The sequence below is a fragment of the Carya illinoinensis genome, chromosome 10 (assembly GCF_018687715.1).
Source record: "Carya illinoinensis cultivar Pawnee chromosome 10, C.illinoinensisPawnee_v1, whole genome shotgun sequence".
Classification (NCBI taxonomy): Eukaryota; Viridiplantae; Streptophyta; class Magnoliopsida; order Fagales; family Juglandaceae; genus Carya; species Carya illinoinensis.
Window position 1 is genome coordinate 38,826,071 of NC_056761.1, and position 17,305 is coordinate 38,843,375.

At 41.3% G+C, this 17,305-nt stretch overlaps 1 protein-coding gene across 3 annotated transcripts in view; it reads right to left on the minus strand.

The window, feature by feature from the left end:
- Positions 1-17,305, minus strand: part of LOC122279818 (regulatory-associated protein of TOR 1-like) — a 33,352-nt gene that overhangs the window by 1,724 nt on the left and 14,323 nt on the right. The window contains exons 9-21 of one of the 3 annotated variants that reach the window (XM_043090666.1): positions 17,210-17,288; positions 16,940-17,041; positions 16,385-16,468; positions 16,187-16,297; positions 12,299-12,652; positions 11,961-12,147; positions 10,664-11,284; positions 10,178-10,507; positions 9,930-10,059; positions 9,703-9,827; positions 9,445-9,590; positions 9,252-9,353; positions 3,247-3,332 (exon numbers count right to left, since the gene is read on the minus strand). In XM_043090666.1, the coding sequence (XP_042946600.1) occupies positions 3,247-3,332; positions 9,252-9,353; positions 9,445-9,590; positions 9,703-9,827; positions 9,930-10,059; positions 10,178-10,507; positions 10,664-11,284; positions 11,961-12,147; positions 12,299-12,652; positions 16,187-16,297; positions 16,385-16,468; positions 16,940-17,041; positions 17,210-17,288 (2,457 nt within the window). The remainder of the gene's footprint in view (positions 1-3,246; positions 3,333-9,251; positions 9,354-9,444; positions 9,591-9,702; positions 9,828-9,929; positions 10,060-10,177; positions 10,508-10,663; positions 11,285-11,960; positions 12,148-12,298; positions 12,653-16,186; positions 16,298-16,384; positions 16,469-16,939; positions 17,042-17,209; positions 17,289-17,305) is intronic. The other 2 variants (XM_043090667.1, XR_006229676.1) reach the window with 2 other exon arrangements.

The following is a 17,305-nucleotide window of genomic DNA, read 5'->3' on the forward strand; positions in this document are numbered from 1 at the left end:
AAAATAATCCATGTGGGCCCCTAATGGTCCTACACAACGACACCTGCAATGCTAAAAAACCTTGAGATAATTGGAAACGCAGGACATACTTCACTGCTATGACAGCAGCGTAAAAAAAAAAAAAAAAAAAAAAAAAAAAATTAAACCTCGTCTTGCTATTAATGAACATTTTCAAGTAGCACGTATTTTATCAGAGTGAAGTGAACCTAATAAACATCACAAAATGCCTAAAAAACAGACACTATTGAGAGGCGCATTTTCCGGATTTATGCCAGAAAAGGCTATCTTGTATATGCTTGGATCATTTTCCCATCATGTTGTATTGCAGAGCTGTTTAAGAGGGCAGAAAATACTTTAAATTTGAGAACATGCAGGTAAATGGGTATGATTAGACAACGGTGGACTTCATATCAGTTTCAGGGTACTCCGAGTTTTATATTGGCAGAAAAATTGAAAGCTTTGAAGAAATATTTGAAGACTTGGAACGAACAGGTCTTCTTAACGTAGAATGTCAGAAGCGGGCTCTGCTGCAGGATCTACAAGGCTTGGAGGGTTTAGAGGAGGATGGAGCACTCTCTGAGGTGAAGTGTCTTCGGAAAAACCAGGTTGTATCATCTCAAGAGGGTGACTTTAATGGAGGAATTTTTTTTTTGAGGCAGAAGTCAAGGGCGTTATGGTTAAAGGAAGGGAATAAGTGAACAAAGTTCTTTCACCAAGTTGCCAATTTACATAGGAGAAACAAGGTCATAAAGATGCTTAATATTGATGGACTTGTTTCTTCTGATTATTCCATGATCAAGGATCATATTATCCAGTGTTATGAATATTTGCTATCTGAACAGTTTGCTTGGAGGCCCAAACTTGATGGTCTATCCTTTGGGGCAATTGATCAATCAAGTGCTTGCTTGGTTGGAGAGACCATTTGAAGAGGAAGAGGTTCGCCGAGTAATTAGAAAGATGTCAAGAGACAAAGCAGGGGGCCCAAATGGTTTTACTATGGCATTCTTTCAATCCTGCTGGGAGGTGGTTAAGGAAGATGTTATGATGGTTCTCCATGAATTTATCTTTTGGGAACTTCGAGAAAAGTATCAATGCTACATTCATTGCACTCATCCCCAAAAATAGTTGGTGCTTTAAATGTAAAGGATTATAGCCCTATTAGCATTGTGAATGGGGTGTATAAGATTATTGCTAAAGTTCTTGCAGCCAGGATGAGCATAATCATGGAAAAAACAATTTCTAGGTCACCAAATGCATTTGTTAGAGGGAGAGAAATACTAAATTCAGTACTAAGTGCTAATGAATGTCCATATAGCAAAATTAAGTCGGGACTACCTGGTATTCTATGCAAACTTGAAATGTAGAAGGCACACAGCCATGTCAAGGGATTTCTTTATTACTTGCTTGGGAGATGTGGTTTTGGGGAGTGATAGAGGTCATGGATCATGCATTGTGTGTCAACTGTTTGTTTCTCAATATTGGTGAACGATGATCTGGTGGTGGGATTCTTTAGTAATACCCGGAGGTTAAGACAAGGCAACTCATTGTCCCCTTTACTTTTTGTCACTGTCATGGAGGCACTTAGGCCTCGTTTGGTTGCACAGATAAGATGAAATGAGATGAAAGTTGAAAGTTGAATAAAATATTATTAAAATATTATTTTCAATATTATTTTTGTTTTGGGATTTGAAAAAACATTATTTATTGTATTTTGTGTGGAGGTTTGGAAAAAGTTGTAATGATAAGATAAGATAAGATGAGATTAGATGGTTTGTGTAACCAAACGAAGCCAGGGGGCAGTTTGGGGATTCATAACTTGAGGGTGTTCAAAATGGCCCAATTAGGGAAATGTTTGTGGTGCGATAATTATGAGGGGGAAGCTTTGTAGAAGATTGTGATAGATGAAAAGTATGGGAGTGCTAGGGGGGATGGGGTTCTAATGAGCGTCGAGGGGTTCATGGTGTGGGATTATGGAAAAATATCCAAAGAGGGTGGGGGATGGTTCAAGTACCAGTATTTGGCATGATATATGGTGTAGAGATAGGGCTCTGAAGGATGCTTACCCCACAATTTTTAGGATTGCACGTGAGCAGAAGGCCTTGGTGGCTGAATCAAGGGAAATCTCTTTTGCCTTTCAGCAGGGGAATGTCAATTTTATTAGGGAAGCTTGGAAGGTCGATGTTTTCATAGAATTCTTCAATTTGTTGTACTCTTTCAGAGATGGTCATGTAAGGGTGGACAAGATTGTTTGTACTCCTAGCAAAGAAAAATTCTCCATACACTCATTCTCTAACGTCCTTGTGACTCATGAAGAGAATCTCTTCCCTTGGAAGAGTATTTGGAGGAGCAAGGCACCCCCAAAAGCTGGCATTCTTTGTATGGATTTCTTACTTAGGAAAGACCCTAACCATGGATAACCTAAGGAAACACAGTATTATTGTAGTTGATTGGTGCTGTATGTGCAAAAACAGCAGTGAAACAGAGGATTTCTTAGTCCTACATTGCAAGATTGCCAGGGCCTTACGGACTTTTTCAGTAGAGTTAAACTAGCATGGGTTATGCCTAGAAAGGTGGTTGATCTCCTAGCTAGTTGGAGAGCTGTTAACGGTATTCCTCCTGTGTGGAAGATGGCACCTATTTGTCTATTGTGGTGTATTTGGAGGGAGAGGAATCACCGAAACTTTGAGGATCTAAGCACTCCATGAAAGAACTAAAAAAGTTTCATCTTTTTTTTTTTTACCTCCCCCTTTCTTTCATCCACAGGAGGTAAAATTCAGGTTGCTGTTCAAGTTAGTGAAGTCTATACGATTAATTTGTGTGCTATTGCTATAGCTTTCAATGGTCTCCGTTTTCATGAATTAGGTGCATTACCTCTAGTTCCTAATTAGGCGCATTCTCTTGTATTCTACTACCTATGTGCTTCGGCTGTGCCTTTTTTCATATTAATAAAATCTTTCTTAATGGAAGATGGATTTACACAAAAATTGGCATGCTTGGATCCCTATGTGCCTCCCTTTCTTCACATATCTCACACCACACACACAAACACATAAAATACTAACTGAAGAACGTTTCCTCAACATAAAGTAAAGAAGTTTTCCTCAAAAAGCTGCTAGGAAAAATCACCATGTTGCAAATGAGTTTTACGCTTGACTATAGAATGATTTCCCTATGGTACAATGTCAAAACTCACAACCATGTAAAGATTTACATTATGCCAGAGGAATATCGCATGTGAAATCTTACATTTCTGGTTTCCGAATATCATAGAGTCTGACAGAACCATCCACAAAACCAGCTGCAAATTGACCCCCGTGAACTTGAGAAGCAGCCTAGGCATGGCATACATTACAAATAAAACAAAACCCAGTAAAAAAGTTCAAGCATTCCCAATTGCTAAAACAACTATGGAAACGTAAATAAAAATGGAATATTATACCAAACAGCCCCACCCCATTGCAATGATACCTCTAAAATACCACTTTGGCACTTATCACAGCAATTTGTAACTTTCATTTCAATTTGCACCCTCTATCAAATTGTAGTGTTAAAACAGACAGAAAGTAGGTTGTGCCACTTGCACATGCCATTTTCCAACTTAAACTGGCCAAAGTGTAGCTTTCCAAACATTAAATTATTATGAAAGATCTTTTTTTTTTTTTTTATAAATAAAAAATTTTATTGATCAAAGAATGGCAAAACCTGAAATACAACTCTATTGCCCCACCTAGGTAGGCACATTAGATACAAGAAAATCTTGAAGGGCCATGCCATTAAAATCAACAGCAATGGCCTATCTACAAAGAGTTCTAAAAAATAAAAGTTTAAGCTCCTCTAACGATCTTTCCTGATCTTCAAACGTCCGATCATTTCGCTCCCACCACAAACACCACATAATGCAAATAGGGATCATCTTCCACATAACTTTAATCTGTTGTCTGCCTCTTATGCTAGGCCAACTAGCCAACGTTGCTTCCACAGTTTTTGGCATCACCCAGGGCATCGCCAAACAAGCGAAAACCTCACACCATAGAAACCTTGCTAAGTCACACACCATAGAAACCTTGCTAAGTCACAATGCAATAGAAAATGATCTACCGACTCTCCCCCACCTTTCCACATGCAGCACCAGTCTGCGATAACGATCCTTTTTTTACTTAGATTGTCAGTGATGAGGATCTTACCCAAGGAGGCGGTCCAGACAAAGAACGAGGCTTTGGGCGGTGCCTTGTGACTCCAAATCTTTCTCCAAGGGAACTGATTATTGGACTATGGATTGAGGGCCTTATAGAAAGAACGGACTGAAAAAATATCTTTTCTTGCTGGAGTCCACCACATGACATCTTCTTGCCGACTATTTAGTCTTATGGAGTATATAAAGCTGTAAAAATCTGCAATGCTACTTAACTCCCAGTCCTGTACTGCCCTACTGAAATTAATGTTCTAAGTAATCCGTTCCCTCGATATTTCCATAACATCCGCCACAGAGGCTTCCTTTGTGCTCGCCAACTGGAAGAGAGAAGGATCAACATCTTTTAAAGTCTTGTTTCCACACCACATGTCGCTCCAGAATTTTATCCTGGATCCTGCACCCACCTGAAGCTTAACAAAACGGTTAAACACCCCCCCAACCTCTTCTAATGTGTTTCCATAACCCTACTCCATGGGCGCCTCTAATTTCTCTAGTGCACCATTCCCCCCATAATCCACCATATTTCTTCACAATGACCAACTTCCATAGAGAGTTCGGTTCCCTGGAAAATCTCCATAACCATTTGCCTAATAATGCTCGATTGAATACCCTTAAATTTCTAACTCCCAAACCTCCCCCCCGAAATAGGACGGCACACCTACTTCCACTTAACCAAGTGGAATTTGAACTCATCCCCCAGACCCCTCCTACAAAAAATCTCGTTGAAGCTTCTCAATAAGGCTGCCACACTTGCTGGAATTGAGAACAAAGATAAAAAATAAGTACGTAGGTTAGATAGTGTACTCTTTATCAAGGTAATCATTCCACCTTTTGACAAGTACATTCTCTTCCACCCTACCAATCGTTGCTCTATTTTCTCAATCACTGTATCCCATAGCAAGGGAGCCCTCAATGCACTCCCCAGTGGGAGTCCCAAGTACGTCATAGGGAAAGAGGTTGTCTTGCAGCCCAAAGTTCTTGCCAACTAACGAATATTAGAAACTATCCCAATTGGCACCAATTCTGATTTTTCCAGATTTACCTTCAAACCAAAAACAGCCTGAAAGCAAAAGAGTACGGCCTTTAGAACTTGCACCTGACTTTGGTTCGCTTCGCATATGATCAAAGTATCATCTGCAAACAATAAATGGGAAATATTAATAATACCCCTATCTGGGGTTCTGATCGGGAAACCTTCTATAAAACCATTCACAACCAGTGCCGAGAGCATCCTGCTGAGAGCCTCCATGACTATGACGAACAACAAAGGTGACAACGGGTCCCTTTGTCTCAATCCCCGTGAGCTCTGGAAGAAGCCCATTGAAGCACCATTTATCAACACGGAGAATTTTGCCGAAGATATGCACTAACGGATCCATGCCCTCCATCGCTCCCCAAAACCACACCTCCTAAGTAAATGGAGGAGGAAATCCCAGTTGACATGGTCATATGCCTTTTTCATGTCGAGTTTGCACATGATCCCTGTTTTCCCAGCCTTCAGTTGACTATCAAGGCATTCATTTGCAATTAACACCACGTCCAATATTTGTCTTCCTTAACAAAAGCATTTTGAGGTTGCGTAACAATCTTCCCCATCACTTCGCTCAATTTGTTTGCAAGTACCTTGGAGATTATCTTGTACACCCCATTCACTAGACTAATAGGCCGAAAATCCTTGATCTCTGTTGCCCCGACCTTCTTAGGAATCAAAGCAAGGAACGTGGTATTAAGACTTTTTTCAAACTTTCCAGCCCTGAAAAACTCCTGGAAGACCATCATTAGATCATCCTTAATAACTTCCTAACAGTCTTAAAAGAATCCCATTGAGAAGCCATCCGGTCCTGGTGCCTTGTCCCTAGCCATTTTCCTCACAACTTCATGAACCTCTCTCTCCTCAAAATTCCTTTCCAAGCGTGACACGTCGCTCAAACCGATGGTATCAAAATCCAACCCATTCAGTGGAGGCCGCCATCCCACCTGTTCCTTTAGTAAGTTCTCATAGAAATCCAAAACACGATTGTGAATTACCTGCTCGTCTCTACACTCCACACCATCCACTTTCAGCATCTCAATATTATTATTTCTCCTGTGCGAGTTTGCAATTCTGTGAAAGAAACTCGTGCTCCAATCCCCTTCCCTCAACCACAAAGCCCTGGATTTTTTACGCCAGGACATCTCTTCTAGTAGGATCAACCTCTCAACTTTTGCAACCAGCTCAACCTTCCTCTCTTGCTCTACCTGAGTGAGTTGTTGTACCTCTTGTAGTCTCTCGATCTCTTGGATTTCTAACAACTTTATTTTCTTGTTTTCCCCTACATTGTCGAACGACTTCAAATTCCATAATTTGAGATCTCTTTTGAGAGCTTTCAATTTTGCCGCAAAAATAAAGCTAGGAGTACCTTGGAACTGATAAGACGACCACCACTATTTAATCCTATCCACAAACCCTTCTGATTTCAATCACATATTCTCAAATTTAAACGGTCAATGACCCTTATGAACTCCTCCGCAATCGAGCAAAATAGGCCAATGATCCGAACCAATGCGGGGCATGCGCTTTTGCCAGACCTCCGGGAAATGGCTTTCCCACTCCGGTGAAATTAGGAACCGGTCTAGTCGAGACCATGTTTGATTATTAGACCAAGTAGCCGAACCCCCTGCTAGCGGCAAATCCACCAAGTTCACGTCAAAAATACACTCCGAGAACTCCTCCATTGCTGGCCGTACTCTTCTATTTCCCGAGGTTTCACTAGAAAATCTCACAACATTAAAATCTCCCCGTGTACAACAAGTGAGTTCCCAATAGTTATGAATCCCAGCAAGCTCATCCCATGACAACCTTCTATCCGTGTCTAGGTTGGGACCATAAACACCTGCAATAGCCCACAAAAAGTTATCGGCTACGCTCTTAAATGAGTATGCCACCGTGTAATTACCTATAAAATCCTCGACCCTTTCCACCACACGTCTATCCCACATCACCACAATCCCTCCCGACGCCCCATTAGAGGCCAAGAAAGCCCAATCTACGTGTACCCCACTCCATAGACTTCGCACAATTCCCCTATCAATAAATCTCAACTTGGTTTCTTGCAAACATACAATGTCCGCCTTACATTCCCAAATCATGTTTCTAAGCCGCAGACACTTGTCAACAACGTTAATCCCACGGACGTTCCACGACACAATCTTTGGTCTCATTGAGAAAAGGCCTACCCCTTCCCTTTCACTCTTCCCCTGCTAGCACTACCCTCCATATTCATCGACCAAGTTAGTCATTTGAGTTCCCGGTGCTTCTTTGATTCTCCCTTATTTTTTTGTTTGTGCCCCGCTTCAATTGATGTGAACAGGGCTAAGAACTTCTCCTCGTATCCATCGCATTCAATCCCCACAAATTTTTGAATTTCTTTTACCTTATGAAAAACCCAATCAGAAACATTAGGTTGAGATGGAAAGCAAAAATTCAACGGAGTGGGTTCCTCCATTCTGCTCAATTGATTTTCATGGCATTTGTTTTCCAATGAGATGTCAGTCAAACACACCTATCCACCTATGTCAGATGAGACCGGTTCCATCTCTTCCAAATGCATAAGGTCAACCGAGCACTCCCCCTCCTCTTCCTCCACCTCAGGATCACAAAAAGGTTTGACAGAGAGATCCAAACCACCCTCCTCCTTGTCTCCTGTCAAAATCGGCGTCATCTAACCTCCATACTGCACGAAAAAGCCATCCAAAGATACTGGCGTTAACACATTCGGCACTGGGAACTGTGCACCCATGGCTGCCAGCACGTTGCCGGAGTTACCCACTACCTCCATCGGCGTCGTCTGTGGGTTCGCCGATACCCAGTCTGTCGCCGGGGAGCATGGCACCATCTCGGGAGTTACCGAAACTCCACTGCTGTGTATCGGGTCAGTGTTTAGAGTCTCCGGGTGCGTGGGCGGGCCGAGCATATGGCTTACAGGTGGACTGGGCTAAGACGGCCCAAGCCCAGCTCCCAGGCATCCACCTGAAGAGCCTAAAATGGCTGACTTGGGCCGGACCTTGTCCAACTCTCTATCTGGACTGACGGGTTGGGGCTAGGGCCCAAACACCATAGCCCTTTGCGGCCCAACCAAATCCAACAGTCGCCTCCTACTCACCCACGTCTCTTGCCCGACCATAGGCCTGCCATGACCTGACCCCCGTACAAGTTGAGGGGCTTGAAGCACCACCCCGTCAGCGTCGTTTACGCATGGCCTAATCACGCCATGGCTTGGTCTCGCCGCCGTGAGAGCCTTATGAACGGTTGGAAGGATTTCCTACCCTTGCCCTTCTGTTCGTCTGAGCCCCTAAGTCTTTTCCCACCTGCTGCCTGGTCTGGGTCATCTCCACCGTGATCTCCTTAAGGTGTCTCCATCCCCAGCCACCTACACCTTCAGGAAAACATAGTACACGTTTTCTTCCTCCCTGTCCATACTCTGCCATCGACAGATATCCCCCTCGATTATTCGCACATCGTTGGGCTACAAAGCTTCTATATCCTTCCCTTACCACCAAATACACCTCCTTTCTCCCCCCTCTCAAACTTTCCTCCAGAACTCTCACAAACCACAGCGCTATGTTGCAACAAACCACCACCTCATACTTGTCCTTCCATCCCTGTTCAGTGATGCATATATTGACTCCCTCTTTCACAAGCACGATCCTTTTAGACTCTACTACTACTTCTCTAGACAATGCCATTCATTCCACCATAGAAACTAAGACACCGTCAACGTTAGACTGTTAACAATCGCCAGAGTTCTGCATGTGTACGGAGGGCTTTTTGCATATCGAGATAAACTTTTATGAAAGATCTTGATGCAATGAAAATTATAGTGTATGATTTACTATAACATTCATTCTGAAATTCTATATGTTTCCCACATTTGTAACATTCAACAATTTGTTACCTTACTCAGCAAATCGAGCACAAGTTACATATAATCAGAGATATTATTGGAACATATGGCTCTTGTTCCCAGCTACATCATAGTAAAACTTAACAAAAAAGTGGAACAGCTAAAAAAAAACTCACCAATGCTGAGATGGTGCAATCTGATGTCGAAGGAGTGGAACTGACAAGCTGCTCTTTATCCAGATCCCAAAGCATGATGGATGACATCTCACCAGAAGCATACTAGTGATAAAACATTGGGAAATTTTAACCACGCTTGGCCTCAGAATAAGGTCCTAAAGTACAGGATTTACATCTAAAACAAAGCAGTTACCAAATATCCAGACTGCTGTTGCCAATCGACAACAGCACTTGAACTGCGCACAACAGATTTATGACTTTGAATTGAAGAAAATGCAGTTACAAGCTTTTGTTTATTCTTCAGATCATAATCTTTCCAAATTCGAATATTTCCATCACCTGGAGCATATGCACACACCGGGAAGTTAGACTGTCTCATAATTTCTGATATTCCAACAAACAACTCCATAACCCTCATGATACTAACTAAAACAGTAATAAATAACATTACATGAAGCAGCAAGAAGCAAGCTGTCATCAAGTTCATTTATAAGGCAGAGCTTAGCAATTCCTTTGTCAGGAAAATCGTGATTATCAAAAGAGTTGAGCAGGGTCTCTTCCTCATAATTCCATATCCTGCAATGAAAAAACACACATGGCTAATTTCAGGCAATGTCCAAATTTATATACAGCAAGACGACAAACAAATAAAAGTACAATAAATGAAAAGATGCATACCTGATCCGTTCATTCTCATCTGCAGCAATAACAACAGGAGTGAAAGGCTGCAGCAATATTGCTCTGGTGCCCGTTTCAAACTTTGTATCCCAGATATCAATTTGATTGTTATTATTAAGCCTGCTAACAGCTGACCAAGAAATAAACAACCACATTGGTTCCACAACCAAAAACCAAAACACATTTTCTAAGCCTATCACAGAAGCATATTATAAGGAACAGAAGACTAATCAACAAAAAAAACTCACATGAGTGCTGGCATTTAACTATATGCTCCAATGCAAATTTCTCCCTCTCTTCTCTTCTAGCTAGTATTACTTCAATATCATCTGAAGCAGTAAGAAGTGGCTTGGAGAAGTAGCCACAACTCCAATTATAGATTGTTGACTGTGGAAGTAAACTGCGTTCTGAAACCCCAGATGATCCTCCAGAACCAAGAAGAGGGTCAGCTAATCCTGAGTCAGGATAATTTATCAGATGAGGCCTGAACTCTAAAGAGCAAACTCTTCGCATTCCAGTTAAATAACTGGGTCGAGGAGGGCTGACCGGAGGAGTTCGGAAGGTTAAAGGTAAATGACCTGCCAACGACAACACAAGTACATTATGATTAAAAGCAAAAATTAAAGGCATAATCATGATTGCAATCAAAGTAATACATTGGATTACTCCAATCAAAATAACTAACATTTCAAATATCAGTAAACAACATCATACTGTTCACACCCAAAAATTACCTCCACTCATGTCAAACCACGAAGAGGAACGAGCTAGTCCAGAAAGATTAGGACTTGGAGATGCTTTTGCTAGTTCACCAGGCCGAGCATTGCCGCTGGTGGTCCTCAAAGGTTTTGCCACCACTCGTTCAATCCCAATAATGGACAGTACCCGCCGACCAAGACTTGCTATGCGTGGAGATGGATCCTTGGCTAATGTACACATAGCCAATACACATTGTGAATACATTGCATTGTCCAGAGGTTTTGACCTGGAATGGTTAACAACCCCATTGCTGACACCATCATTCAATATTCCAGAATCAGAATGTTGAGATGAATCATCAGACAAAGGAGAACCGTGCATAATTCCAGAGTTAGCTAGAGGGCTGCTGGTGGAGACCCTTCCATCTCGAACCACTGATGGATTGTCACTGCCAACTCTTAAAACGGAACCAACTTGGGATGAAACAATGTTTCCATGCGATATGTACTGGTTTGGGTTACTATATCCACTGCCTGTACTTTTTATATGAGCCAAAGAAGGTATGGAATTCAGCAGAGAATTAGACTGGGGTTTCCAATATGCAGCAGCAATTGACTTGAGATGCTTGTTGTGGCCAAAGGCAAAGCGCCCAAGCGCTGCCAAGGAACGAGGAAGACCAGACTTGATTACTTTCAAAGTTGCTATTAATTGGTTATAATCCACAGCTATAACAATTACAATGAATAAGCAGCAGCATAAAACAAGCAACTAGGAATTCCCCAAACTGAAATAAATAATGGGTAAAAGAATAGGTGTGTGGTGTACAAGCATTGCCAAATCTATGTTTGTGCTAGTTAAAGAAGAGAGGAAAGGTAAAGTTCCAAGATATTACTTGTCAAACGTGGCTTTTGATGGTTTACAAAATTATCAATCAAGAGTTTTGAGCACGATGAATTTTCGACTAACTTGAACATCACAGTATAACAGTATTAAAATTTTATGCCGCCAAAAAAGAGACAATAGCTCCGCTTATCAATTTTTCACTGAATCCAGCCTAGCATAATTGATTGTGCAAAAAGGATTCCCTTTATAATCATTATAAGGTGTGTAAACTCTAAAACTTTCATCCAAAAAAAAAAAAAAAACAAATTTATAGGTAATCAAAGATATTATATTCATAGAAACAAGCAAAGCCCAGGTACACAGGAAGTATACATGAAGAATGCCTAGCTAGTGTTACTCCAAAAATATCAAGTATATACTAGATGAAAACAAACATGCAGAAAACAATGAAACCAGGTTAATATGGGAAATTGATGACCATTCACATACCCACGGCAACCTCAGCCCTGACCAGTGGACTTCCATCAGCAACAACACTTAAAAGGCTTCTAGTGATACTAATCTCAGCCCTGATCTTTTCATCATCATCACATTCTTCATCTCCTCCAACACCATCTCTAGAGTGGGCCCCCATGTCAAGCAGGGTACCAAGGGCAAAAACAGCACAAGCCCTGACCTGGGAAAAAAAGGATTATACACTGAATCATTACAATTTCTAAGACGAATTTATTAAAAAAGAGAAAGGAGGGGTGGGGGGGGGGGGGGGGGGGGGGGGGTAGAAAGAATAAAATCAAAGAAAAAACAAGTGACAAAGCATGATGGCAAACCTCTGGTTGGGGCTCAGAGAGTAGGGTAGCAAATATTGCAGGGGCATCAGCCCGCAAGCCCATTATTTGGGCCTCTGTGAAATCCTCCCACAGCTTTCCCATACAGAGGCAAAGCCACTGAAGAAATAAGGGGTCAGTTTGTGAATCATTTGGGGTTGAACCCTGAAGGTGCTTCAAGCAGACATGAATTAAACCGGCATCAACACAGGCTTCCTGGCCCCTTCTGTGCCCGTCCACAATTACAGCCAAAACAAATGCAGCCATTGCACGCTGCTCTGGATATGCTTCCATGCTATCAAGAAATCTAATGAAATATGTATGACCCCCATCCTTTACTAGATCAACCTGACATGACTATCATCCCACAAGACATAAAAGACTAATCAATATTTAATTTATAAAGGATGCATGTTAAAAACCTTATGCCCCCCATCCTTTACTAGATCAACCTGACATGACTATCATCCCACAAGACATAAAAGACTAATCAATATTTAATATATAAAGGATGCATGTTAAAAACCAGTTTCAGCACTAGTGGCAGGAAAAAAAAAATAGAAAGAAAGAAATAAAGGGGGCAGGAATAAAGAATCAGTGGCACATGAAATTTCTTTCTGACTTGTGTGCCAAAACTTATAGGATATCATTTTTTTTTTTTTTAATAAGTAAACGATTGTATTAAAAAGAATAGGCATACCCAAGTATACAAGATGGTATACAAGAGGTGACACCTATCTAGGAAGGAGAAATAGAAACAAGAAAATCAAGGCCACTGAAATCAACAGCTTTGACCCATAAAAATAAGGTTCTAACAAAAAGTAATCTAAGCTCTTCCAATGAGCGCTCCTTGTCTTCAAACGTCTGATCATTACGCTCCTACCATACGCACCACAGAATACAGATAGGAACAATCTTCCACACAGCTGTGATTTGTGGAATACCGCCTAGATTTGTCCAACTGGCTAGAAGCTCAAAGACAGTGGCAGGCATAGCTCTAATCATCTGAATACATCTTCCCATAATGTTCAAGCACCTCACAATATAGTATAAGGTGATCCACAACCTCCCTACTTTTTTTACACACCAGTCCACTATAATCACCTTGCGTTTCCGTAAATTATCCATTGCCAAAATCTTAGCCACAGAACCTTTTTTTTTTTTTTAATAAGTAAAAATTTTATTCAATGAATGTAATAGGCAAAGCCCAAGTACATAGGAAGTATACAAAAGAAACACCTAATAATATTCAAGTACCAAAACAGTGAAAACAAAAACTCATGGACTGCCCCACCATTAAGAACAATGGCTGAAAGCCAAGAAAACAGGGAAAAAATAAAAATAAAAATAAAAAATTCCATAGATCATCTACAGAATGTTCCCTATTATTAAAACACCTCTCGTTCATTTCCAACCATATGCACAAAATACACAAAGGAATCATCTTCCACGCCGCTGCAACTTGAGAGCAAGAATGAATGCTAGGCCAGCATGCAAGTAGTTCTGTCACTGATTTTGGCATAACCCAGGTCAGTCCAATTCTTCTAATCACCCCTTCCCATAACCCTTTTGCTGCATCACAGTGAAAAAGTAGATGATCCACTGATTCTCCAGCTTTCTTACACATAAAACACCACTCCACAACCATCATACCATGCTTTCTCAAATTGTCAATAGTCTGAATGTTTCCAATTGGCGCTGTCCAAACAAATAAAGCAACTTTTGACAGAACATGAGCCTTCCAACTTTTGACAGAACATGAGCCTTCCAAATATTCTTCCAAGGAAAAGAAATATTTTGCTGACCAATCATCAACTTATAAAAAGATCTAACAGAAAACTTATTGGTCTCTGTACCTTTCCAGAAAATTTGATCCCTTTCATGTCTTCTAATAACCACTAAATACAGCAACTTAAAAAAATCTGTAACCTCCTCCATTTCCCAGTCCTGAACAGATCTGAAGAAACAGACATTCCCATGAACCTCTTCATTAGAAAAAGTCATCATCTCTGAAATAGATGCCTGCTGATTAACAGCCAATTTGAAGACATCCGGGAAAGCTCTGGGGAGTGCCTTGTTTCTCTAGATCTTTCTCCATGGAAGTGATTGTTATGCGATTGTGTAAGTGACTAATAGAAAGAGCAAACCGAGAATATACCTTTTCTTGCAGGTACCCACCACAGGGTACCAGATCCTTGGGGGCTTGGTTTCATGGAGTAGAGTCTAAAGAGATCCTCAAAGCTGTCAATTTCCCAATCTTGGGCTGCTCTAGTAAAGCTCACATTCCATTAGACTAGATCACCAACTATGCCCATGAGATTGGCCATTGAAGCTTCCTTCTCACATGCAATCCTGAAAGTTGAAGGGAAAGAATCCTTGAGTGCATTATATCCACACCATAAGTCTTACCAGAATTAAATGCTAGAGCCATCTCCTAGCACAAGTCTATTGTGACAAGCAAAAACTTCCCACCCTCTTCTAATATGTTTCCAAACTCCCACTACACACTTCCCTTGTACCTCCCTAGTGCCCCTACCTCCTCAGAACACCGTTTTGATTGCTAAGGATGCTAGGACCACTTGCTTCAACGTACCATATCGAGGACTCCACCTTCTCCTGCAGTTGTGCTTGCACATCCAGCAATGAACTGTGCACGCCATCCTCTGCAAGCCTGACGGCGAGCCAGCCCCCGCCACCCTCCCACTGACCACTTGATGTACCAATGATATGGCAGGCCTTGCCAAGGACACCTCTCTGAGCTGCCTTAATGCCATTTTCTCCACCCCTGTTCCACTCAAGGGACTGAACTGGCATCGTTGTCTATATAGGAGCCTCCCTATATGAGTAGTGTTGTGGTTGGCTCACCTCTACCAACGGCCTCAGTGATGCCTCTCCCCTGTTACGACTCGAGTTTCTACTTTCAATTTCAAACTCCCCCAAGGACTCTGCCATCCCCCTCCATCCTCTACTCTCTGGTATGAACATAAAGCTACATCCCGTATTCTACTAGAGCCATAAAGCAACCGCAGGAATTTGAACATCTTTGTGCAATGAAACTCTTATTGTCGTCCCTTGTTGTGGTGTAAAAATCCTTCTTTTCGCCCTTCAGGCAATCCTCCATAATTTTGGCAAACCATTGCACCATGGACAGCCCCAACCTCATCTCTTTCACCACTTTCCAGCTCCTTTCAGTTAAGCATGAATCTTCCATCCTTTAACAATGTAAAGACTTGATTCTATCACTACTTGTTTTGGGAACCCCATAATCATCCAAATCTCACCAAATGGATATTCTGGTTATGATAACGTATGGTATTTAATAACTGAATTGGCACAGGAGCCACGAAATTGGGAATACTCTCTCTCCTAGAGTAACCATGAGCCCTATTCCAAAACGAATCAACATGAATTTTTCCCTAGAAAAGCATGCGTCCCAGGAAATGCCAGCCATGAAAGCGTATCAAAGTATCTCTCAGAGTCTACCAGTCCCTCAAATTTCAAGGGTTTGGTTTTTATTGCACTCTATGGTGTATAGATTTCGGTTTGGTTAGGTCGTGTTCGTGGGGGGTTGTGGGACTATGCGACCTCTGCGAGTAGTGGGCTGGTCATGAAGAAGAGGAAGAAGATGACGATGAAGAAGAAGAGGGCTTTATTATAGGATATCATACAGACAGTTGCTAGGCTCCTGTAAAAAAAACTACTTAGAGAAAATTCGTCAAAGAGACAACATTGAATAAACCAATATTTTCACCTTGCTAAATTGTGGTGGAGGCAACCAAAGTGTCAAAATTCCACCATAACTAATTCCATTTGAATAAATAGCAACTTGAATTTCTTACAAAAAAAAAAACATGAAATTTGCGGAAACACTATCGTGCAGATTTGGTATACCTTATCAAGTGCAAGAATCTTTGTCCATATGAATACAAGAATTTGCCGAACCTCTGGTGTTATTGTTTGCAATAGCTTCAAGACATATGGGAAGATTCCGACGAAAAGAGCCTACAAATATAGAGAAGAAACTCATTGAGCCAATCGCTACATTAAAAGAGGAAAGAGAGAAGCAAAACTAAAGCTACCAATAACTACCAGATCTACTGCCCAGGGTCCCATATCAAGGAATCTTCCAAGAAGAACCAGTGCCCGAAATCGATGACTTTGGCTACGTAAAACCTGAAACCAAGATGGTTTATGGACTTGTTATTATAAGCAAAGACGATTGGGAACATCGAGACTGATCCATTGAAGAACAAAAAATCCATTCCACCAGCAGGCAGAACCTTAAAAGTTGTCAGTCAAAGCAATTTATATCAATCATAACATTATGGCTATACCAGAAGGCTTTACTGTGTTATCATCTCCATTCAAGAAATTGAAACCGAGACTAACCAAACTCAAGTCATTTCCTTGTGAATTCTTGAATTAGCACTTGGAAACCAATTTTCTAAAACAATTCTTAATACAATCGTACTGTATAACTGATAGGACTAACAACTCAAGAAATAGGACTCAGCAGGCAATTTGAGTTAAAAAAAAAAAAAAATTGCACGCATCCCTGCATCCCAGAAAATTTATACACCATTATACAGGAAGGATGGCCAAATGATGGCCCCCAAATACTGAAGAGCAAGTGATATGCTGCACCTGAAGAACAATGGGCAACTGCTCTGGCTGTTTCTTATGTTCAGATCCATGGTCAAGCCATACCTCAAAAGCCGTCAACTGCTCAGTGAAAAATGGACTAGCCTGAAACAATATAAACATGTGCTACTCAGAGGACAAAACGAAAAAGAGCATAATAAGAGTAAACAAAAGCATCATTCTTCATAATTCCCTTGATAAGCTAAATTCTAAAATCATGCAAGCCCAGAGCAAGAAATAACAACAAGTACAATAAAACCCAAAAGAACATACTACGAACTCTGCATTAGGGTCCTCAATCAGTGATGGAAGCTGAGCAAGGCAAATCTCAGCAGCCATGTCCCATGCATCCCTGCATTGTGGAAAAGA